This window comes from Gekko japonicus, unplaced genomic scaffold (genome assembly GCF_001447785.1).
Source record: "Gekko japonicus isolate JY-2015 unplaced genomic scaffold, Gekko_japonicus_V1.1 scaffold211, whole genome shotgun sequence".
Lineage (NCBI taxonomy): Eukaryota > Metazoa > Chordata > Lepidosauria > Squamata > Gekkonidae > Gekko > Gekko japonicus.
In genome coordinates this window covers 1,481,713-1,504,753 of record NW_015164187.1, presented here as the reverse complement: position 1 = coordinate 1,504,753, position 23,041 = coordinate 1,481,713, and the positions used below count along the sequence as shown (strand labels likewise).

Genomic DNA, 23,041 nt, shown 5'->3' with positions numbered 1-23,041 from the left:
CCACGCGACGGTCACCTCAAGGCTAGACTACTGCAACGCTCTCTACATGGGGCTGCCTTTGTCGCAAATCCGGAGGCTGCAACTGGTGCAGAATGCTGCGGCCAGGCTGTTAATGGGTCTCTCTAGAAGGGACCATGTGCGGCCTGCGCTGAAAGCGCTGCACTGGTTGCCAATAGCGTACCGGATTCACTTCAAAGTGCTGGTCGTTACCTATAAAGCCCTACATGGCCAGGGTCCAACCTACCTGAAGGACTGCCTTTCCCCGTATGTTCCCCCAAGAGCACTACGGTCAGGGGCCCGAAATTTATTAGTCATCCCGGGCCCTAAGGATGTCAAACTAGCCGCCACGAGGACCAGGGCCTTTTCGGTGGCGGCTCCTACCTGGTGGAATGAGCTCCCGGAGGAGATCAGGGCCCTGCGGGACCTCATGCAATTCCGCAGGGCCTGCAAGACGGAGCTCTTCCGCCAGGCTTTTGAGTAGGAGCCGCCACCCCTACTATACCACCACCACCCCGAGGTCCTGATTAAACATCTGTTATCGAAGAATCCTCCTGCCGTCTTCGTGGGACTTTGGACATTCAATCCGCCATCTTTTAGATTATGAATGGGAGCTTGAGCACCTGTTATTATATTTTAATATGTAGTATATGTTTTAAACTGTTTTGTATATATTGTTTTATCATGGCAAGTTGTTCTTGCCTCTGTGAGCCGCCCTGAGCCCACTGGGGAGGGCGGGGTATAAGTATGAAAATAAATAAATAAATAAATAAATCAGTGGCCACTAGCCATGGTGACTAAAGAGAGCCTTTATGTACAGAAGCAGCAAAACTCTGAATACCAGTGCTAGGAGGCAGCTTTCAGGGCTAAGTGGTCGGCTGCTGTGTGAAACAGGATGCTGGACCACTGGCCCGATCCAGTAGGCAGTAGTTATACTAAATGCTGTGTGAATGCAGACAATCGTCTTGGTTTTTAGCAACAGTATTCTCAATTTTTTTTTACCAAGGATAGACTCTCAGTTATTGTATGAGATAAAAAAAAATGAAATGACAATTGTTCTAGCACCATCTTTTTTTGAGTGGAGGGGGGCTCAAAACCTCTTGACGTAGATAATGATGAAGTTATGACTCTAAATAGGAACAGCAGCTGTGGAACAACCAGTTTATCAAGAATTTTAGAGATTGAAATTCAAGTGAACATGTAGGTATCAGGCAACAGTAACATTTTCATTTTCCATGGGACCAAACGAACTGCAGAAACTTGCATCAAAACTTCTTAGAAGCAAGGGGGAAAAAACCCTTGGCAATGGTTGGATAAGGCACGGTTACACCGACAAGTATAGCTGGAGGACAGTTGGCAAAGAAGCCTGCATTTCTAGGATTAGTCATGCCCACAAAGGGTTAGTTATGCCCACAAAGACACACATTGATGCTGTGCAGCACAGTAGGAGATAGTAATGAAGATATAAAGCTATTTTTATGCTTCTGAGGAAGACAAGATATCTTGAGGCACACACTTTTAATCATGGCACGGCCTTCAGTGACATGAAGATTTATGAAAATTAAGCAAGGACTTGCTGGCCAACTACATTCCTTAGGGCCAAATGTGAGCAGGTGCAGATGCACATGTTGAAACCCACGTCTATTGCAATCACTTAGAACACAGGAGGGGGCCCAGTGAAAGGGGCACAGGTGCATGCATGGAGTCCTGAATGCTACACACACATCTGTGTTTCAACCCCCTATAGGCTGTGGACCACTTTCTCTTAGCTGGACTTCAATTCTAGGAGCCAGCCTAGTGAAGAGAAGAGGAAGGACTGTGACTGCAGGGACTTGATCCTGTATTTCTCGTGTGCCTATCCTTTTTGTTCTTGAAGGCCAGCTTCTGCCCCTTTCTGTATGAGGGGCATTTAAATATTGTGAAAGTGTATTTGTACTTACAGTCTTAGGCTGCCTCACCACTTGCCTTTACCTCTCCCCCCCCCCAGAGGAGTGGGACAGGTATAGCATGGGGAAATTCTTTAACAGAACAATACTCCTTTCCTTTCCCATCCCCACAACATACACCCTGTGAGGTAGATGGGGCTGAGTGAGCTCTTTCTAGAACTGCTCTTTCAAGAACAGCTGACAGAACTATGGCTTGCCCAAGGTCATCCAGCAGCTGCAAGTGGAGGAGTGGGGAATCAAACTCGGTTCTCTTAGAGTCCATGCACTTAACCACTACACCAAACCTGGATCTGTGCTGCAGCATCCCCTTGTAGAGAGGGGAACCTGCACCCTGTCCAGAGTTTGCCATAGCCACTGCCATAGATCAAGGACAAAGAGAAAAACTTCTTTGTGGTGTCACATACTGTAAGGAAATGTTGGCAGTTTGCCCTAAGCAGGTCTTGCTTATTTCATTTTTTACTTATTCCCGAAATAATTGCTGTTTTTGCCCAAAGAACTCTCACATCTGCTTGCAGTTCATTAGGAAGATGCGAGTGTGCACACTCGCTAATTCACTGATATGCAGACTTCCTGTGTGAAACAGCATCTGTTTCAGGAAGGTTGTGTTCATGACCTCCATTCCTGCATCTTACTCCAGGATCCACGGATTTAATAAGAACACCAAGCAACCTAAAGAATCCCAGCAGAGGGGAAGGAGAAACTATTGGAAGTAACCCAGATTGTTTCTATAATATATGCATAGTGTTGCACGTATTAACAATAAAATACACACAAGCTTGTCTGCACTGGTCTCCAGGATTTATGTAGCATTGAGTTTGGGGATAAGCAAGCCACTGTACTTGGAGCACCAGGCCATTAGCACTTCCGGTCTCAAGCAGCAATGACCCTTGCCCTAAGCCCTTTTGTCCGAGAGAGCTAAAAGACTATGTCCCAGCAGCACGTTTGTACCAGGCTATTACACTCTTCTGTTTTCTGTTTGTGTCACAGGAAATGTGAATCATCTGTGGGTTCCCAGCAGCTAGCAGCACTTTTGTCGATACAAACTGAGCTAATCTGTACATCAGGGGAGGGTCCTGCTACTCGGGTTTTAAGACCTGCACGAGCACTGCATAGGGGCAGCCTGCTGTCTTCAGACTCTTGGAGCAAGGGCTTAACACTGCATAAGAAGACTAAATGCCTACAGACGGTTTGGTCAGGGGTTATATTTTTTGCATGCCTTGTTAAAGGAATAGGTCTGGAATTGTGTTGTGTTCATCCCCATGTGTTGATGTAAGCCAAGGTCTTGAACACAACTGTCGCAACTTGAAGGCCTGAGATTAGACTCTGCACTGCCATCAGGTTCTAAGTCTCCCATCTTGAAAAGACGTTTGCTGCTTACAGTACTACCATCTCATGACAGACAGGTAAGTGATGCCCACTCTTGGTCTTGCAATACAGAATATTATGTAACAGATATAGCCTATAAGGATAGTAAGCAGGATCACTAGAACTGCATAGTAAATGTAAAGGTTCCCTTGCTCGAAAGCCAGTCGAATCCGACTCTAGGGTTGCAGTGCTCATCTCCGTTTCAACGCCGAAGACCCAGCGCTGTCCGAAGACGTTTCCGTGGTCATGTGGCCGGCATGACTAAACACTAAGGTGCACGGAATGCTGTTTACCTTCCCACTGAAGTGGTACCTATTTATCTACTTGCAATTTCTTGCTTTCGAACTGCTAGGTTGGCAGGAGCTGGAACTAGAGACAGGAGCTCACTTCATCGTGCGTCACATTTGGGTCTCGAACTGCTGAATTACAGACCTTCCACAGCCTGCAGTTCAGCGTCTTAACCACTTGAGCCACTGCAGCTCCTGCATACCGGTCTAGAAATGCATAGATTGTAACCTTGTTATTGCTAAACGTGTTGGTTTACCAGCACAGCAAAGACCATGGTTGCCATTCTATAATGTCTCATCAGACATATACCCGAGTGCTTCTGTGACCATGATGCTCTCAATATTGGCAATTTATTACATGAAGTTCAGGATATTTGATGCAATGCCTTACAGAGTGTTCACAGTAGACATTCAAAGGACAAGGATGGTAAATAGATTGCCACACAACTGTCTTCTGCTCTCACCACCCCAAATTTTGTCAATAAGTCCAGAGTGGTTCAATCGATGGTTTGCTAGGAATCTCTAGGGGACTTCAGACAAGAGGGAGCTTGGTTGATGCAGGGAAAACATGCACTCAGATACTAGAAACATGGCAGAAAACAAATTAGTGTGGTGAAGAGCAACCATCAAGCTGGTCCACTAACAGGAAACAGCTTTTCGTTAGTAAATCTCACTTTCATTGTAGAGCAAAGGGATAGTATCAGCCACTAGGACTCAACTTGATATTTTACCGCCTGGACACTGCTCATTAGTGGCAAAGAAGAGGATAAAGAGGATACCTTTGAACATATACAAAGGCTTCTCTGTGTTATCAACGAACAATCATGATCCCCTAAACAATTAGTACCAAGTTCTGATTTTTCTAGTCAGAGAGCATAAATTTCAAGAGCAGCACCTATACCACTACATACTTTAGGAAGCTGCACAGTGGTTGGTGATTGGATGCAGTAGGCTCTAGGTTTAATCTTTGACAACCTCAGTCAAAGGATCCTTGACAGCAGGAGGCCAGATAGCCCTCCACATGTTCCTGAGGGGTAAACCATCCCTCACTGGACAAGTGACTTGATTATTTCCTGTTTTTGTGCATCCTAGCATTGGCTGCTTCTTCCTCCCACCATTACTGCCTATCTTCAGGTAGACAGAACGTTCCTTGTGGAATTTAACTCAGAACAAAAGTTATAAAATCATGCCACTCAGAAGTTCCAGCTGAGGGCCTGGCTCACAGTTGGTAGTTTTGTGTTCCACATCGCTTTCTGCCTTAGTGTTGTTGGTTTTTAAATGCCTCTCTCTGCTCTGTACTAGTAGACTGCTGTTGCCCAAACACACAACTTGGCTGAGGACTATTATGGGAAGCTTGCCCAGCAGGAGGAAGCCAGCTGCTACTCAACCAATCCCACCAACCCACCAACCTCTCGGCTTTGGTCCAAGACAAACAGGTGGGGATTACTCTATGCTACAAACAAGTCTTGGCCCAGGAACTTGGGAAGCAGAGTAGCTGTAGTCTTAGATCTAGGCGGATAAGGTGATTAAATCTGATTCTAGTTTGTTGCACTTCAAACTGGGGCTTGCATGATTAAATTTAGCAATTGGCCTCTGACAAATCAAGACCAGCTTGCACAAAAGATTGTAGGGCAAGGTCTTTCACAGATTAAAACTGCTTGCATCTGTAACGGGACTCTGTTACAGCATATTGGGTTTGGAATGTCACTGGAGTGCAGTCTCTCATCAGGTTTCAATGGATGAATTTCAGCTATTGCAGTCCAAGGATGTGGACATGCGGCTTGAGGAAGTGCATCCTATCACAACTCTGCCCTTACCCATTTTGACATAAACTGTCTAGCCAGAGGGGACTGCTACGATTCCCAACCTCCAGTGGTTGCCAGAGATCTCCCAACATTACAATTGTTCTCCAGGAAACAGAGATCAGTTCACTTGGAGGAAGTGGCTGCTGCCTGGGATGGTGGACTCTATGGCATTGTACCCTGCTGAGGTCCCTCCCCTCGCCAAACCCTGCCCTTCCCAGGCTTCTCCCTTAAACCCTGCAGGTATTTCCCAACCCAGAGCAGGCAACCCTACAGATTTCCCCGGTTGCATCACTTGAGTGGTAAATGCATCACTGCGGGAGAACTCTCTCATAGGAAGCACTCTTTTGCCCCTGAAGACATAAACAACTGTTGGCAAACAGCAACAATTTCCTTTTGGGGCAAGGTACCTTAGCGAGTTGTGGCCACACAACTCTAGGCCTTTGTGGCTGGGAATAGATTATCTGGACCAATTTTATTCCGGCTGTGGGCCTACTTCTGGGGCAGAAATTACTATCTTGCGGGGGCGGGTGACCTTCTCTAGGACAGAATCATGGGGGGAGTAGTACCCTTGTTGACTCTTCTGGAGTTCTCAGCTGCTTTTGAGACCCTCAACCATGGTATCCTCCTGGATGGGTGGGTTGGAAACATTGTGTTCCAGCGGTTCTGTTCCTGTCTGATACAGTTTCAGAAGATGGCACTGGGGAATAACTGCTTGAGCCCTAGCATTTAATTATGGGATCCTATAAGCTTCTGTTTTTCACACCAGAGTTTATCATCTACATCTGTGGTCTACATGATGCAGCCTGCAGGACCCACATTATATGGCCCATGTCAGCTCCCACATGGGAGTCAGAGTTCTGATCCTTCCCTGAAGCTGCTCATTGCATCCAAGGGGGGACACAGTGACCAGTCCCCTCCTTCCGAGAGTCTCATGAGGTCTCCTCCCAGCAGCAAGTAGGTTCCCTGGGGAGCAAGGGATTTGATCATTCCCTCCCCTGGGAAATGTCTCCCTGCTAGGACAAGGTAAGAATTTTGGAGAAGGGGTCAGAACATTGGGTTCAGATCCTCCACACATACCCAATCTCTCGTGTCTCAGGAATTTGCATTTCATTTGCGAGCCCCTTGGGTGAAACAGAAATTTCCCATGGTGGGGGGAGGTAAGAACATGGCCCCTCTTCCCTCCTTGGCAGGAGAGGAAATTTCCCCTTTACATCCTAGGGTCTTGAATTTCAGCCTATTAAAATGCAAGCTGTGAGATGCAATAAAGAAATTTATCCTGAAAAATTTCCTGCCCCCCCCCCCTAAAATTCTTAACTAAGTTATGTGGGTCATAATGGAGCTGGGGTGGGGGGTGACCACAGCTCCAGTCTAGTTTTACACCCTAATGCACATAAAACTGCTGGAAAAGGATGTGTGGACAGTTGGACAGATGTCCTCATGCTCAGTAAATGGTAACACCCAGCTGTACTTTTTCCAGTCAAATCAGGAGAAACCGATATCCTGAAACCAGTGTTTGGAAACAGTTTGGAAATTAAAAGAGCAATCCAGAGACCAAGGTGCTGCTGGTTGATAAAAAGACTAGTCAAGATTTGGGGGATTATGTTCTGGATGGGGTTACGGTCCCTGTTAAAAAGCAGGTGCACAGTTTAAGGACACTTTCTTACCCAAGTAGTGGAACAGATATTCTCTTTAATCATCTTTAGGTGGCTTGCCAATCACGAGAGGAATTATTAGTTAAAAGTTATCCATGTTCCAATTAATCTTGGCTGAAGCACTGTACAGTGCTCTGGGCAGGTCTGCCTCCAAAAACAGATTAGAAGCTTCAGCTGGTTCAAATTGTAGCAGCTGGACTGCTAGCAGGTACAAGTTATGCAGACCAAATCTTGCCAGTTTTAGAAGATTTTCATTGGCTGCTGAGTTTGTTCCCAGGGCCAACTTTTGGTACACGCCCTGGAATCAGGTACCCAAAGGACCACAGCCTGCCGAGGGTATCATCAGAGACTCCACACTGTGTGCCACACTACGTTCAGAAGCTGCGGCCTGGAGTAGTAGCCCGTTGATTTTGAGTCTCCCTCCCCACAAAAGAGTTGCCTGGCACCAAATATCTTTTGTTTTAACAGCTAGCCAGTTGTTTCTTGTTTTAGACCCACCCACCCCCTTGCAGTTGCCTTCACTACTCCACCCTGTTGTGTGTGTTGGCTGTGGCTTCAAAAATATTTTGGAACACCTACCCCGTCTTTAATCCAGTGCGTTTTGTTGTTGCTGTTTGATCTTTTCTTTTTTTCCCCACTGTTAGCCTGTCTTTCTATATTGCTATCGTTTAACATTAAGAAACAGTTCCCTACCTTCTTAACCACATCTTCATGACCTCATGACTGAATTCTAGGACAGGACTTGACTAGCTCTAGGAATGTGCTAAATCAGACTTAATCTATTTCCACAGAGGTGGGGCATTTTAGTACGTCTCAAGTATCGTGGCAATTCTTACATTAGCCCTGTATAGTAGACGAATAGAGGGTGCAAATACGTGTCTGAGCGAAAGTGGCTTGCCTAAGGCCTCTTCCTGTTTATAGCTGAGATGAGATTTGAGCCAGGGGGATGGGGACATCCTGGGTCACACTTAACCCACAAGACTAAGATGAAGTTTCCCTTAGAAGACACGGCTGGTTTGAATATTACAGCAGTGGGGAAAAACGTAAAAGCGACATGTGTATTTTTTCTTGACTTGTAGCTATCGCACTGTGCAACGTCCCTTCCGGCCAGGCAGAGCCAATACTGAAGATGGGGGAACAGCTTCATCTGCTGTCTGAGTGAGTATCTGTACTAATGGAGAAGCTGAAGGACCAAACCCTTGTTATCCTTGTTAAAAAGGAGCTTTTAAACTTGTTCATTAATGATTTGGAGTTGGGAGTAAGCAGTGAAGTGGCTAAATTTGCGGATGATACGAAGTTGTTCAGGGTGGTGAAAACCAGTGAGGATTGTGAGGCACTCCAAAGGGATCTGTCAAAGATGGGCGAGTGGTCGTCAACATGGCAAATGGGGTTCAATGTGGCCAAGTGCAAGGTGATGCACATTGGAGCCAAAAATCCTAAATATAAATACACGTTGATGGGGTCTGAACTGGCAGAGACTGATCAAGAGAGAGATCTTGGAGTTGTAGTGGATAACTCACTGAAAATGTCGAGACAGTGTGTGACTGCAATAAAGAAGGCCAATGCTATGCTGGGGATTATTAGGAAGGGTATTGTAAACAGATCAGCCAATATCATAATGCCGCTATATAAATCAATGGTGCGACCTCATCTGGAATACTGTGTGCAATTCTGGTCACCACACCTTAAAAAGGATATTATAGCTTTGGAAAAAGTGCAGAAAAGAGCAACTCGAATGATAAAAGGGTTGGAACACTTTCCCTATGAGGAAAGGTTAAGGCGCTTAGGGCTCTTTAGCTTGGAGAAACGACGACTGAGGGGTGACATGATTGAGGTTTATAAGATTATGCATGGGAAAGAGCAGGTAGAGAAAGAGGTACTTTTCTCCCTTTCTCACAATACAAGAACCCGTGGGCACTCCATGAAATTGCTGAGCGGTCGGGTTAGAACGGATAAAAGGAAGTACTTCTTCACCCAAAGAGTGATTAACACTTGGAATTCACTGCCACAGGAAGTGGTGGCAGCTACAAGCATGGACGGCTTCAAAAGGGAATTAGATAAGCATATGGAGCAGAGGTCCATCAGTGGCTATTAGCCACAAGGTATAGATAGGGACTCTGGGGCAAGTGATGCTCTGTCATCTTGGTGCTTGGGGGGGTCAACAGTGGGATGGCTTCTAATGTCCTGGCCCCACTGGTGGACCTCCTGATGGCACTGGTATTTCTGGCCACTGTGGGATACAGAGTGTTGGACTGGATGGGCCTTTGGCCTGATCCAACATTGGCATCTCTTATGTTCTTATGTTCTTACCCTCCTCCCTCCACATAGCCCTTGTGGTATGGTGAACCTCCTTCCTGGAGCGTGAAGAAGGATGAACGACTGTTTGTATGGAAGGTTGAGTTTCTCAGGATACTAATTGCCATAGAGTGCAAAGGGGACAAACATCTCATGTTATAAGCTGCCCCTTCCTCTGATACTTGACTGTAGGGAAGGAAAGAGCTCCAAGAAAACTGATGTCAAAAAGGCCTTTGCAGTTTTACGCTTTGTGTACAGCTTTTGCTCAGTGGTATTTTAACAAATGATTATGTTTTATTCCTACAGGGATGGGGAACGGTGGAAAGTTGTATCAGTAGCAACTGGCAAAGGCTGCTACATTCCTAGCAACTACATAGCCAAAATCTCTTACAGGTAAGTGTTGCTGTTTTGTCTTTGATTTTGCAACAGCAAAATATGGACTTGTCAAGGTGTCTTTGGGAGTAGTAGGGTAGCTCTGTGCATACCAAAAGGCCCACCTCCACGAGGGACTGGACATGTTCCTGAGGAATCAGTCTTTCACCACCCCTTTAACTTGTACGGGACAGGTTTTATGGACAGTAAGCATGTCAACGCTCACTCGCTTTTCAGGTGGCTCTATGAAGGCATCTGCCGAGAAAAAGCTGAGGAGCTATTGATGCTGCCTTCCAACCATGAAGGATCCTTTCTGATAAGAAAAAGCCAAATGATGAAAGGTATTGTGGACAGTCCTTTGAAACCTGATTAAAAAAACTCCAGGGAAGGAAGTTGATCAGCTCAAGAAACACAAGGAGAAATGCAGAATTATTTCTTTCTAAGCTGTATACCATCCCCATTGCACTCAGAGCAGCTTGCAACAAGCAAAAATAAAATGACTTTTCAAAGCAAAACGGGGGGGAAATTAAACCATTAAATCAAAAATGACAATAAACCGTAGCAACTGGCAAAACATACTAGAGCCCACACCAAGCCTAATCTAGAATCTTAAAGGAATCATCAATACGCCCCCCCCAACAGTACATCGCTTTCAGCATGCCTTAATGGAGGCTTGTCGTTAAAAACAAAAAACAAAACCTCAAACGCCTATGAGGCAACTTTATGCGCTACAGAAGTTGGGGCATCTGGAAATTCAGCATGCCACTGAATTCTCTTCTCTGTTACAAACAGGTTGCTACTCCTTGTCTGTTAGACATGCACAGCATGGAGCCTGGGATTCTGTGAAACATTATCATATTAACTGCCTGGAAAACAACTGGATTTACATCACTTCCCGTCTCACTTTTCCCAGTCTGCAGGATTTGGTGGACTATTATTCTGGTAACTTCATTTTCTCTACGTTTTCAGTTTGTTAAAAGGGTGGGGGGAAGTCTTCCCAACCATGGTGCTTAAGGTTTAACCCCATCTTTTCATACAAGATGGTCCCTATTATTCAGAGGCAAGGTCAAGGATCAACCAAGAGAGAACATCTACTCACAGCAGGATCTTGGCTTTCATTTTCCACTACCAAAATGCTTGTGATGGGGAAGGTGACAAAAAGGGCAGAGTGCCCCTATCACTGCAAAAATCCCAACCCTCTGTGGTCCCTTCTAAGTAAATACTACTTCTGCCTCCCAAAGCAGGTAGGTCCCCAGGATTAGCATTTAACTTTAACCCATATAAATGAACAGCAGCCACTGACTCCTACAGAGAAAAAAATGAGGATGTGTACACATATACAGGGTTTCACCACTACAGATGCTAGTGTCTACAAGGGAACATCTCGGCGGGGAGGACGGGGTAAAAGTAAAAGCAATAAATAAATTTTAAAAATATGCCTGGGAAGTAATTATTTTAAAACCCTGTAGTAGCAAAGATAAGGATATTGGAGGGACTGCTGTTCAAGCATAACCCCTACTTCCACTACCAGCTCCCCTCCCCTCCCCCTCTAAAAACTTAGAACTACCTCACCATGCAAACAGTACAAAAAGGGATGCACTTAACTTTCGCTCTGTGGACTAAGTGTGAAACCATTCTAGAAGAAACTTGGCTTCCTAACCCAGACAGCATTTGAAGATGCTTGGACTTAACTGGAGCAGTGTTAAATCTGGTCTCTGGTAATTGTGATAATTTCCAGCTCAACTTGAGCTATTGAGACTGTTCTCCTGTGTTTTGTTTCTTGACTGCACTGTATCATTGTGGAAGAATACTGGGAATTGGCATTTCTTTTTAATTTTTTTAAATTTTTCCATTTTCAAAAATATTACAGCCATTTTTCATATTTTCCACAGAATCATAGCACTTTATATACTAATAAAATCATTATCCATTCTATTACTAAAGATAGATTAGCCTTCAAAAAAGTAGAATTTAAAATATATCCCTCTACTGTTCAAAAATACAACAAATTCTTGTAATATAAATTATTTGGAATGTTTTCCGTTATTAAAAGGAGCTGCGGTGGCTCAAGTGGTTAAGACGCTGAACTGCAGGCTATGGAAGGTCGGTAGTTCAGCAGTTCGAGACCTGGGTGCCGCATGACGGAGTGAGCTCCCGTCTCTAGTTCCAGCTCCTGCCAACCTAGCAGTTCAAAAGCAAGAAATTGCAAGTAGATAAATAGGCACCACTTCAGTGGGAAGGTAACAGCGTTCCGTGCGCCTTGGTGTTTAGTCATGCCGGCCACATGACCACGGAAATTTCTTCGGACAGCACTGGCTCTTCGGCTTTGAAACGGAGATGAGCACCGCAACCCTAGAGTCGGATTCGACTGGCTTTCGAGCAAGGGAACCTTTACCTTTTTTTATTCCGTTATTGGGTGCCGTATTTCAATAAATTTTTATTTTTGTTTTACTGTGTCATAAATGGGTTATTTACAATCTTACCCAAGATAAAATAGTCCCAAAGTTGTTTTCTCCACTCTTGTACAGTAGGGATTTTGTCAGCATTCCTTATTGGGACACTTCTAGGAACACGCTAAGGTTGTGTGTGTGTGTGTGTCCATCCATCCAATGGGGGGAGGGAAACAGATGGAGCAAGCTTGCTGATCCAGGACCCCTGCACAACTCAGGTAATTCTCCTTTTATACTTCTAGATAGCAGGGATGGCTTATGTTGCCGCCTGCAAAAACCATGCTTCATCCAAGGATCCGACTTGGGCTTGCTACCCCACTTTTCAAAGCCAGTGATAGTGAAACAGCCAAACCTCAACTGGCGGGAGATCAACAGGTATGTAAAGGGCCTGGAGATGCAATGCTCCCTCTAAGCTGTGGAGTCTTGTGAGCAAAAATTCTACTTTGTGAGCTACTGGCATTAAAGTTGCGAGCAAGCAATTTGGCTACTGCATAAATTAGTTTGCTCTGGAGCCATCCTTCCTGAGCTAAGACAGAAATGTGTGAGCTGGAGAAAACTGTGAGCTAGCTCACACTAAAACAGCTTAGAGGGAACACTGCTGGAGAGACCAGGGCACCGTGGGATACTCAATGGCTGCTTTTTTGTGACCAGTCTGTTTATGACAACAAGCATAAAGCCCCTTAGTTCTTGTTCTATAGAAAGCAAGTATTGCTTCTGAAAGGAAAGCCTTTCATGTCAGTTTGTAAAGCAATCTTCCTAAAAGCATCAAGACATCCTTATCTACAGGGTAGATGTACCTTCAAATGCTGCACCCCTGAAGTAAACTCATTCTTCAAATGAGAAAAATGCTCAGCCTTCTCCTTCACATCCTGTTCAACCAGAACTGCTTTCTCCTTGTCTAGTTCAGAGCTGTTGTCACAGGATCCACTGCCAGGAGACTCTCCGGTCAGTCTGGGCCTGCGGGAAGCCATCAATTCTTACTTGTTAGTGACTGAAGATTTGCTTCTAGAGGACATATCTACCCAAAAGAGGAAGAAGTGCAAAGACAGTTGATCACTTTTGGAAACTGTTTGTCCCACAGAATTTGAAGGGGAAATATAGAAGATCCACCATCATTCATGACATGCTATTAAATGGAGGAGGACCTGTGCTTGACCTCAGTTCCAGAAGGATGCGCTTTAGTCCAAAGTACTATGTTTATTCTTTTTCCATCTCTTAACACCAAAATAACTCAAAGAGTTATGACTCCCGTCAAAGAAACCTCAGGGTTTTTTTTTTGTTGGGGGGGGGGTGTTTCTTCAGAGCTGTATTGCCAAAACACCCTGCAGATACCTAATCTTCATGAAAAAGAATAACACACAAACATTCATAATGCATTTAAGGTGTTTGCCGTAGAGTTAGGTATTTTAAATAGGCCTCCTCATAAAGATCAAACTGGAAGGCTACCTTAAGTACAAGAACAATAAGGCAATGGATCACTTGACAAATCTAAATCTAATCTGTATCACCTGGAATACACTACTGCTTCTTTAACAATGTACTTGCAGCAAATCTAAGACAAATTTGCACAAGCGTTTACTCTGTGGGGGCTGTCTAAGTGGCTTGTCCCACTGCATATCCTCTGCCTGTAAATCCAAGTGTTCCCAGTACTGGTTGGCGGACTGGTTTAGAGGTTGCTATTTTCCTAACTGTTTCAAGGGGATGTAAATATTACTGGAGCCACTCTGTTACAGAAGTCTGTAAATGAGGGATTTATATCCTCCACTCTTTTGAAGTAAAGTGAGGGACGTGTACATGGGGGTCAAATTGCCTTAGAAGAGGGGGTAGGCTGAGATGTAAACTAAGTGGCCTGGGGCAAATAATTGCTTCAGGGCTTAATGGGGATTTTCTGCTTCAGCTCAGTATAGCACACCTGCTGTATCTCATCTTGACTGTTGGGTGTCTCTCTCTCTCTCCGTGACTTCTGGCCAAGAGAAGGACTCAAAGCCCCACTGTCCCTGTACTGTCAATTACATTACAGAACAATTACATCTGAGGGACCAAGCTTGGAACAGCTTAAGAGCATACCAAAATAAAATACTACAGTTACACGCTTGTATGAACTATGTTAAAATCAAACCAGTAAATTGTACTCAACCCTGTTTATTAAAATAACAGACAAATAAACTTTCATGTTCCTCAAGTATTGTGCTGAAGACAAAGGGTAGATTTATTGGAAACACTTGCAGGAGTGAATGGGCTTCTCCCCTGAGGGCAGGGAGCATTGCCGCAAGCACAAGAGGCTACACAGAGGAAAGCAAAAGTGGCTCCATTAGGAGCAAAAAGCTACCCTTAGGAGGATAAAGCGGTTTCACCATATTCCCCTTTCTCACGGCAGACCATTGTAGTGCATTTTGCTGATGTGTACTTGCCTCTCATAAGCCCCGGTCACACGGGCCGGAAAATGCAGGGGGGAAGCTTGGCTGTTTGCCCCGGAACAAAGTAACGCGCGGCTGCCCAATCAGACGTCCTGTCGAGGTCCCGTGGTTAGGCGTTAGGTGTCGATCAGACGGCTAGTTTGCAGCGCGGCAAAGAAGCAGCACGGCGCGTTCACAGCGGCAATCGCGCCGTGCCACTTCTGTGGCAAACGGGATTTTTTGTTTGTCTCACCGAAGTTTGCACATGTGCATGAAGTTTGTCTCACTGAAGTTTGCACATGTGTGTTTCCTGTGGGGACTTAAAAAAAAAAAATCTGGTTTGCAAGGGGACATGGGCGGGTGCTGGATGCCATGGGATTCCAGCGGAAACGCGATCAGACGCCCGCCCTTGCCCCGCGTTTTCCAGAAACTAGTACATCGTAAGTACTAGTTTTTTACTCCACATCTTTGGCAGGAAGCCACGGGTTAGCCACGGGAGCACTACGCTTCCCAGATGTTGCGGTGTGATCGCGCCCAGAAAATCCGCCTATCATCCGTATCTTTAGCGTGGCGAATGCTCCGTGTGAACGGGGCCATAGGCTTCTTAGGACAAGACACTGAAAGAGCCAGCTGCAAGGCATGCAGTAACTGCTCTAACTACAGTAACGGGGAAAGCCCCTTAAATCCCACAGAGTCTTGTCTCTATGATCTGTGGGCAAATATGGCTGCTGAGGCTAACCTGGTCAAACATTCAAAGACAATCATAAACTTTAGTCACCCACCTTTTTTTAACTCGTCACTGAAAAGCTGGAGTTTCCTGTATAACTGACATTGCAGGGCAAACATTCACAACTTCAGTACTTTGTTTCTTAGAGTCAGATGTCATTTAACAATCACATAATCTTTATTCCAATTATTACAGCAAAGTAATTTTATCTGCTGTACAGATGTTATTCATATAAGTGCCAATAAAGTGGAGACAAATTATTCCCTGAAATTAGTCTTGGCACAAAAGCCTTTTTGTAGTTATCCTTTCTGAAAGAGATCAGCTGGTCAAAGTGTTAACTATAGTCAATGTTACTCCTATGACAACACTGGCTAACTGAAGTATACATAATCAATTTTTGCAGCATATAAGCATTACAGATTTATAGCCATAGTTAACCATTTACACTTAAACGGGCCTTCAACTCACAAATGTGCTTTAATTTTAAACTTTGGTGTCAAAAACACAACTGTGATATCAAGGTAATAAAAATACAACATATTCAGAACTCCATCAATGCAAGAATAGCCCATTCCTGTCTTCTTCAACCTTTTTTGTCCCAGATGTGTCTAACAAAAAGAAAAAAAATCAATTGCGGAAATATGATTTTCAGGCAAAAGATTTTTTAAACATATCCAATACATACAATACACCAATGTTTCCAAAAGGTACTGTATAATGTAGCTTCAGCAGCATTTTCACTTTGATCTCACAAATACAAATAAAACTGAAAATAAAAGTACAAAAAAAAGGATTTTTGAAAACATACTGTTTAACGTAATACCCCACTGCTTTTGGGGACAGTACCTCATGCATAGATCTTGAGGCTTCATTTACACATATATAAAATAAACTGATTCCCAAAACCACACATTTACAAGTGTCTACAAGGAGAAAGTTTATAATATTCGAAGACTACATTTGAAACTATAACCGGAATGGAAATTATTAACAATTGCGTATAAAACTACACCGTGTCTATCACAGACCATGGCTAAATCTGAATTTGCAGTACACTTGTTTATCTCACAGACCATTCTGTACCCTACCATGAGGGCGGGACTCATCAGTACTATAACATGGGAGGCACAGCATGGCCAGACTCAGAAATTCAAGAATGCACAGAAGTACAACATAAATGGGTTTCCCGGTACCATAAAAGGCATGCTACTATGACATGATAAATATGGAAAACAATCATTTACTAGGAAAAGAAGTGCAACCAAATTGTGACCTTCTACTACATCTATCTAAAATAGTAGACATGTTTCAGGTCGTTATTTGCAAACCCCTTGTAACAGTTTACAATAAAATTAGACATTCATATTTGCTAGACTTGAAAATAATATCTTCTGTTGATTAAATACTGTGGTTATGCATAAACCAGTAGAATAAAATGACTCAATCTGGTGCACTAGTCACTTAAATAAACAATGCAGAATGTAATTTACAGCCTTGGTCAACTAATCACTTTTTGGCTCTTAGAACTTTGTTCTCCAGTGGCACAATTTTGTCAGTGTATATATATGCAATGAACTTTAACCTTGAAGTTCTAAATAACTTGATGTAAGGAGTGAAAGTCTATTGCCAGCCTGCTCCTTGCCTTGAGGACAAGAATAAATCCCTTTCCACAATGTTAAAAATGCCTAGCAAAAGCCAAATGAACAAAAAGGGCAACCTCATTACTGTTCTTGAAGAGTAACACTTGTCTTGAAACAATTCCCTGAAGTCAGTTCTGCATCACATGCAACAAGCATGCTATTCCACTTAAACAGTGTTCATCATGTGATATGCTCCAGCCACCATGTAGAACTCTCCAGTATCATGTTGAACAGCAAAGCGCTATTTGTTGCACTTTGCCCAAGTCTGTGAGGAGTTGTTTTATACAATGTTTGAGTTGTGGGAGTCTAGCTAGTGGTTCTGGTGGTTCTAGCTCTCCAGTATAATCCAACCAGCTCTCCAAAACTGCAAAAGAAAGAATGTTAATGTTCACAAATATTCATATATGAAGGTGCCACCCTGCAAATGCGTGAGATCAGCAACTGTCTGTTCATGTGCATTTTCTATGGAGGTTCCCACCTTATGTAATGGCCTGCCTGAGGAGGTCAGGAAGGCTGCACACTTCTGTCATGTTGCAGAACATGCAAAACAGAATTTTTAGGAGGGCATTTTTGTAAAGGAATTAAAACTGTAGTATAATGGAACAGCTCAGGGGGTTGCTGGTATAAGCAAACAGAATTGTAGTCTATTCCAGTGTTTACTGGCCACATGTTTACTGTGTCACCTTCCTTTTATTGCATTGTTCCTGTCCCTGCAACCTGCTTTCTGCATTAAGAGACTGTCATGCCTTAGAGGGGGTTTTTTGTTTTGTTTTTTTCATTGCTGTTTGACTCCTTGCTGTCTGATCAAACTTTATTTTAAATTTTGTAATCCATCTGGAGTCTCAGAGAGAAAGGCGGGTAATAATGAAGTAAATAAATATATAAAATATATATCAAACCACCAATCGTAAGGACATCTATCAACCCAGATTGTTCCTCCTTTTTCAGAGATTTAATTTTTTTTTAAAGAATGATAATATATGTCCTTAGGGAACATTCTTACTATCTATAACTAAGCAGTATCATATAAGGATAAGCAATTATTATGACATATGCATGTGTATGCATATACCTACAATCTCTTCTCAGTAATTAGATGTGTTTTATAGTTTCCCTCCCCAATTCCCTTTAGTAGAAATGTGTAATTTTTCTGAATAGTTAAATATTTGTAATACTAAAACATGTAAGTACCTTTTAATTGAAACTTGAAACTTATTACTATTAAGAGGAAAGGAACAGACCCCAAATGGATCTTTGGGATGAATCAAGGGTCTGGAAATTGAAACTTTAGGAATATGCAGCAATGCTATCAAATTGAAGATAGGAAAAGTATGTATTACAGGATAATTAATACTAGAAAATTCTACCCCCAGAGCACACTTAAGAAACAACTGTCTTGGCAAGACTTTCTAGCAATCTCTTGAAAACGTCCAAGAAGAATATGTCCTTAAAGCTCTCAGTCTTTCCTTTGGGGCCTCTCTTTCATTCAACCAGGAGAATGCATCAGGCACATGAGAAAAGGAGAACTATACATGATATTTCTGAATGTTTCATTGTGCTCTAATAGCATTTGTCATCTAGACTATGGTAGTTGGCTCATTGTCTCCAAATAAGTATTCACTTTTCAAACAGCTCATCTGTTATCTGTTCTCTTTGTGCCTGGGTCTCCTGTTACAAAGTTTTCAAGGGTTCATATACAGTTTCTCATGTATATGTGAAGTCAATTCCATCTCAAGCTCTGTTTGGGGCCCAATTATTCAGCAAAAGCTTCCCTGACCTATTCCAGCTTCACTTTATCTGCATCCTCCATTGCCATTACTATTCACTCATGACAAGGGTAGTAAAGGATTGAGCTATGTGGCCTTAAATCAGTGTAATCAACAGGCATTCACAATGAACTGAACTTCATGAAGGTGCCAAATCTTGGACAAAAGAGAAAACAAGCCATTTACCATCCAGTTCCTTTTCAATTAAATCCATCCTATGTGTAACTTCATCTTGGAGAGACTCAACATGGGCTAAAAGATTAAGCTGCCACTGCAGCTGGGAATTCACAACTCCTTCCTTGTCCTTCTCCAGCAGCTTCACTTCAATAGCTTCATCTGATGTGACTTTCTTAGACATATTTTCTCTTACCTGCCAAAATATGGAAGTTAGTGTTTCTTATAAGCACTGAATCAGCCAATATAATTTTAAAGTTAACAGTTACTGGAGTTGATAGTACTTGGCTGTGCAACTGGTTATTCGAAATTTCTAAGATTGCGGGGAGGGCGGGGTATAAATTAAATTAATTAATAAATAAAAGATTTTCAATAGCTGGGGTTTTTTGTTTTGTTTTTACCTGGTGTAAAGACTAGCAAGTATCCTAATTAGTCTGAATGTACAGAAATTTCATTGTGAATGAAGCCTCCAAAATATTTTAGTGTGTTTTAAATTAATAAAGTCTTACGTTTATAATTCAGGCAGAATTAAAAGTGTTTATTGCAAACATGCATGGAATATCAGAAAACATATTACAAAAGTTAGGTTTTAGAGGAGGAAATGTCCCAATACTCGATTTACATGCAACAATGGCAGAAGACCTAAGACATAAACTGTTACATTGTATAGTTATGCACTATGCAGAAAAATGGTGGTGGAAAGTACGGTCAAGTCACAGCTGACTTATGGAAAACAGATAGGGTTTTCAAGGCGAGAGATTAACAGAGGTGATTTGCCATTGCCTGCCTCTGCACAGCAACCCGGTTTAGCTTCTGACATCGGATGAGATCAGGCTAGCCTGTGCCATCCGGGGTCAGGGCATTCTGAAAGGCAGCTGCTCTCTCTCTCTCTCTTTTAATGACATCATATCTGCCTGTATCCAGCCACAGTTAAGAAAACTTAAGTGCCCTTAAGTAATTACTGCTGATTGCCCCAGGCAGCCTCCAGTGCTCCCTGAAAAATGTGTTGGGGGGGGGGGAGCAAGCCCTAAAGCGCATAGTGGAGTCTGCAGTGAGAAACTGGTAGAAACTGCTACCCCCTGTTAAGAAACCTCAAGTGTCCTTAAGTCTTTGGAATATGGCTGGATATAAAGCAGCAGACTTGGAGCAGAAAACAACTTGCATGGTCTAAGGCACCTGATATGGCAACCTTATGGCTAAGCAGGTTTAAGACTGGTTAGAGCCTCAGTGAGAGCCCCCCTAGGAACTTTATGCACGTCATCTTGCATTCCATGGAAGTAAGGTAGGTGGTAATTTTGATGGAGTTCAACTGCCCCTTGTAGTTTGTACGGGATCCAGCCTTAATACTGTAGAAGCAAATTACTGCAGCTGCAAAAAATGCTTTCTACCAAATCAGCCTAGCCTGTAAAATGGTTCCTTACATTGATACTGCTGATTTAGCCACCTGGATCCATGTCACAGTAACAGTGAGACTAGATATATTGCAATGCACCCCCCTCAAAATCAACTTGAAAACTCCAGCTGGTCCAGAATGCTGAAGCTTGGCTATTACAGGGAGCTAAATGGAGCATGCATATTGCTCCTATTCTGCAGACACTCCATTGGGTGCCCATTTGTTACCAGGCTCAATTTAAGGTATTGGCGATCACATGGCCTTGATCTTCTTATTTACAGGACCACCTCTCCCCCTTTGCTCTACCATAACAGCTTTGCTCATGTCAGCAGGAAGAAGAGGAGGAGGAGGAGATTGGATTTATACCCCGCTCTTCACTACCTGAAGGAATCTCAGAGCAATTTATAATCCCTTTCCCTTCCCCTCCCCACAACAGACACCCTGTGAGGTAGGTAGGGCTGAGAGAGCTCTCTCGAGAAATGCCCTTGAGAGAACAGCTTTGAAAAAACTTATGACTGACCCAAGGTCACACCAGCAGCTGCATGTGGAGGAGTGGGGAATCAGACCCGGTTCTCTCAGACTAGAATGTGCACTCCTAACTACTATACCAAACTGGCTCTTAGCAGGGGCTTCTGCAGGTGCCGACCTGCAAGTGGATTAAATCAACAACAGCCTATACAGGTACTTTCTCCACTGTGGCTCCCACCTTATGGAATGGCCTACCCATGGAGGTCGGAAAAGCTCCTAGTCTCCTGGCTTTCCACAAACTATGCAAAATGGAATTATTCAAGTGGGCTTTTTTGCACAAGTAATAAGGTTGCACTGTACAAAATGGTTTAAAACTTACTTGGATAATATGATTAGGGACTGTGGTCTATACTGCTGTGTTTAGCTTACTATAAGTAGGATTCTATTATGTAATATCTGCACTGCTTAATGTGTCATTTTAATATTTATACTACGCTTCAATTCTTTCTGGTTGTTTCCAGGCTCCTACAATCATAATGCACTATGTATTGACTCAGTATGTGTAATCTGCCTTATGTCCCTGTGAGCAAGGCGAACTATAAATAACATAAATAAAATAAATATAAGTGTAATGTATATACAATACACAGCATATTAATTCTTCACAGCTCCCCAGTTGAATAATTTAGCAGAGAAAGTAATCAGCATTTGATTATAAACAGCTTTCAATTAAAGCATCTTTCAATGTAAATGTTTTTATATTTACAAATCACATCGTTTTGGCTTTTGCAATTTATCTGCCAATCAACAGGAAATGCATTTCCCCCCCTATTCTCATTCAATTAGCAGTTGCTTAGAATCCCCAAATTGTATTCAGTTCAACCAACAGGACAGCTCAGTGTACAAGCATGGCTCTGAACAGTATTGGGATCTCTTCCTTCATTTGCTCTAGAGGCAGATTCTTCTCTTCGGCTCAAAGCCAGAAGGAACCCAGTACTACATACCTTAGAGTAGTTATGTTTTGATTCATTCTCCAGCTTGCATATTCCTTTATCCAGCTCCCATCCTAATCTCTCCACTATAGTATCATCTCCATTCTCTCTTATCCTGTTGACACCATCGTCTATGTCCGAATTTCTAGTTTCTACAACAAGTCTCTGTTCTATAGCGGGATAATAGGCTCGAGGCTTTTGGTAACAGTGTTCACTAGTGATATAAGATTCCTCTATAGAAGGAATGGCAGAAGGTTTCTCAATTGTTCCATTTAAAGTTCTGTAACTTGTAGTCTCCTCGTTGCAGCAGTTTTCTTCAATGTGAACAAGGCGGGTGCTGGGAGATTTTTCATCAGCTTCAAGATGCTTCCAAGGCTGACACCAGAGCTTTAAGTCAGGATGTTCTTTGCTTCTGATGAAAAATATAAAAAAGTGAAAAGGTCATCTTTAAAAAGGCTGTTTGATGTTGTTAAATGGTGCAGGAGGAAACCTTAATCACCTTCAGTCTGGTGGCTCTTTGATATTGCAGAACAGCTCCTCACACCAGAGGAAACACCTCCATTAACATCCACAGGATCCAACCTACTGCATCTACCTGATCTACCAACTGACCCAAAGACTTGTATTTGCATACAAACAGCACTTTTCAACTGTTTCAATCAAAGCTTTAAAGCTTTAATTGTATACCTGAAACTGTACAAAACACAAATCTAAAAGTAACTGTATTGATGTTTCTTAGAAAAACCTCTATATCTGCATATATAGTATTAAAGGCAGTTTAAAAATATTCAAACATTAAACACAAAAATTCAATTTTGATTTAAAAAATTCTATGAAGTAGAAAATACCCCCCAACCCACTAGGTGACACAGCAGCAAGGTGTTTTTTTTCCAGATTCTACAAAATTACAGCTATAATTCAGAATGTCAAAACACTGCTTACTGCAAAATGCTCATCTTCAGTTGAAGGCCATGGAGTACTTCTATTACTTTTTGGACATCTCCAAGAAGCTGGTGTGTAGCAACTATTTTCTTAGCATTTTGGTGGGAATAATTTTCTCCCAGAAATGCTAAGCCATGCATGTGACCACTGCATAACCACTCCTTCTCATACCAGTACTTCAAGCTGGACCGTTTACCTAAAGTAACAGTAACAATGAGGTAAACAACAAAATTAAATATCTGAATATTGTTGCTAGGAAAAAAAATTCATCTTCAACTAAGTCTTGAAATCATTTCATGAACTGGAAATTTCTAAAAAGGAACACTAATTTTTTTTAGTTTTAACTAGAGATCTCTGAAGGCAGAAAAACTTTA

At 42.8% G+C, this 23,041-nt stretch overlaps 2 protein-coding genes across 4 annotated transcripts in view; one reads left to right on the top strand and one right to left on the bottom strand.

The window, feature by feature from the left end:
* Positions 1-5,950: 5,950 nt before the first annotated feature.
* On the top strand, positions 5,951-13,380 carry SLA2 (Src-like-adaptor 2). Its single transcript, XM_015408192.1, has 7 exons — positions 5,951-6,017; positions 8,132-8,210; positions 9,654-9,740; positions 9,957-10,060; positions 10,512-10,661; positions 12,412-12,544; positions 13,072-13,380. The coding sequence occupies exons 1-7, from the start codon at positions 5,951-5,953 to the stop codon at positions 13,220-13,222; spliced, it is 771 nt and encodes a 256-aa protein (XP_015263678.1). The 3' UTR covers positions 13,223-13,380.
* Positions 13,381-15,422: 2,042 nt separating this feature from the next.
* The window catches only part of PHF20 (PHD finger protein 20), a 69,090-nt gene continuing 61,471 nt past the window's right edge, over positions 15,423-23,041 (bottom strand). For all 3 annotated transcript variants that reach the window (XM_015408225.1, XM_015408227.1, XM_015408226.1), the window contains exons 15-18: positions 22,668-22,863; positions 21,738-22,137; positions 18,885-19,068; positions 15,423-17,296 (exon numbers count right to left, since the gene is read on the bottom strand). In XM_015408225.1, the coding sequence (XP_015263711.1) occupies positions 17,154-17,296; positions 18,885-19,068; positions 21,738-22,137; positions 22,668-22,863 (923 nt within the window). In that variant the 3' untranslated portion in view covers positions 15,423-17,153. The remainder of the gene's footprint in view (positions 17,297-18,884; positions 19,069-21,737; positions 22,138-22,667; positions 22,864-23,041) is intronic.

Bases quoted from the DNA above. Each gene is read 5' to 3' on its own strand.
- SLA2 (XM_015408192.1), top strand. From the start codon at position 5,951: ATGGGGGGAGTAGTACCCTTGTTGACTCTTCTGGAGTTCTCAGCTGCT. The intron at 8,211-9,653 runs GTGAGTATCTGT...TTATTCCTACAG, and splicing joins CAGCTTCATCTGCTGTCTGA to GGATGGGGAACGGTGGAAAG. The intron at 10,061-10,511 runs GTATTGTGGACA...TGTTACAAACAG, and splicing joins AAAAAGCCAAATGATGAAAG to GTTGCTACTCCTTGTCTGTT.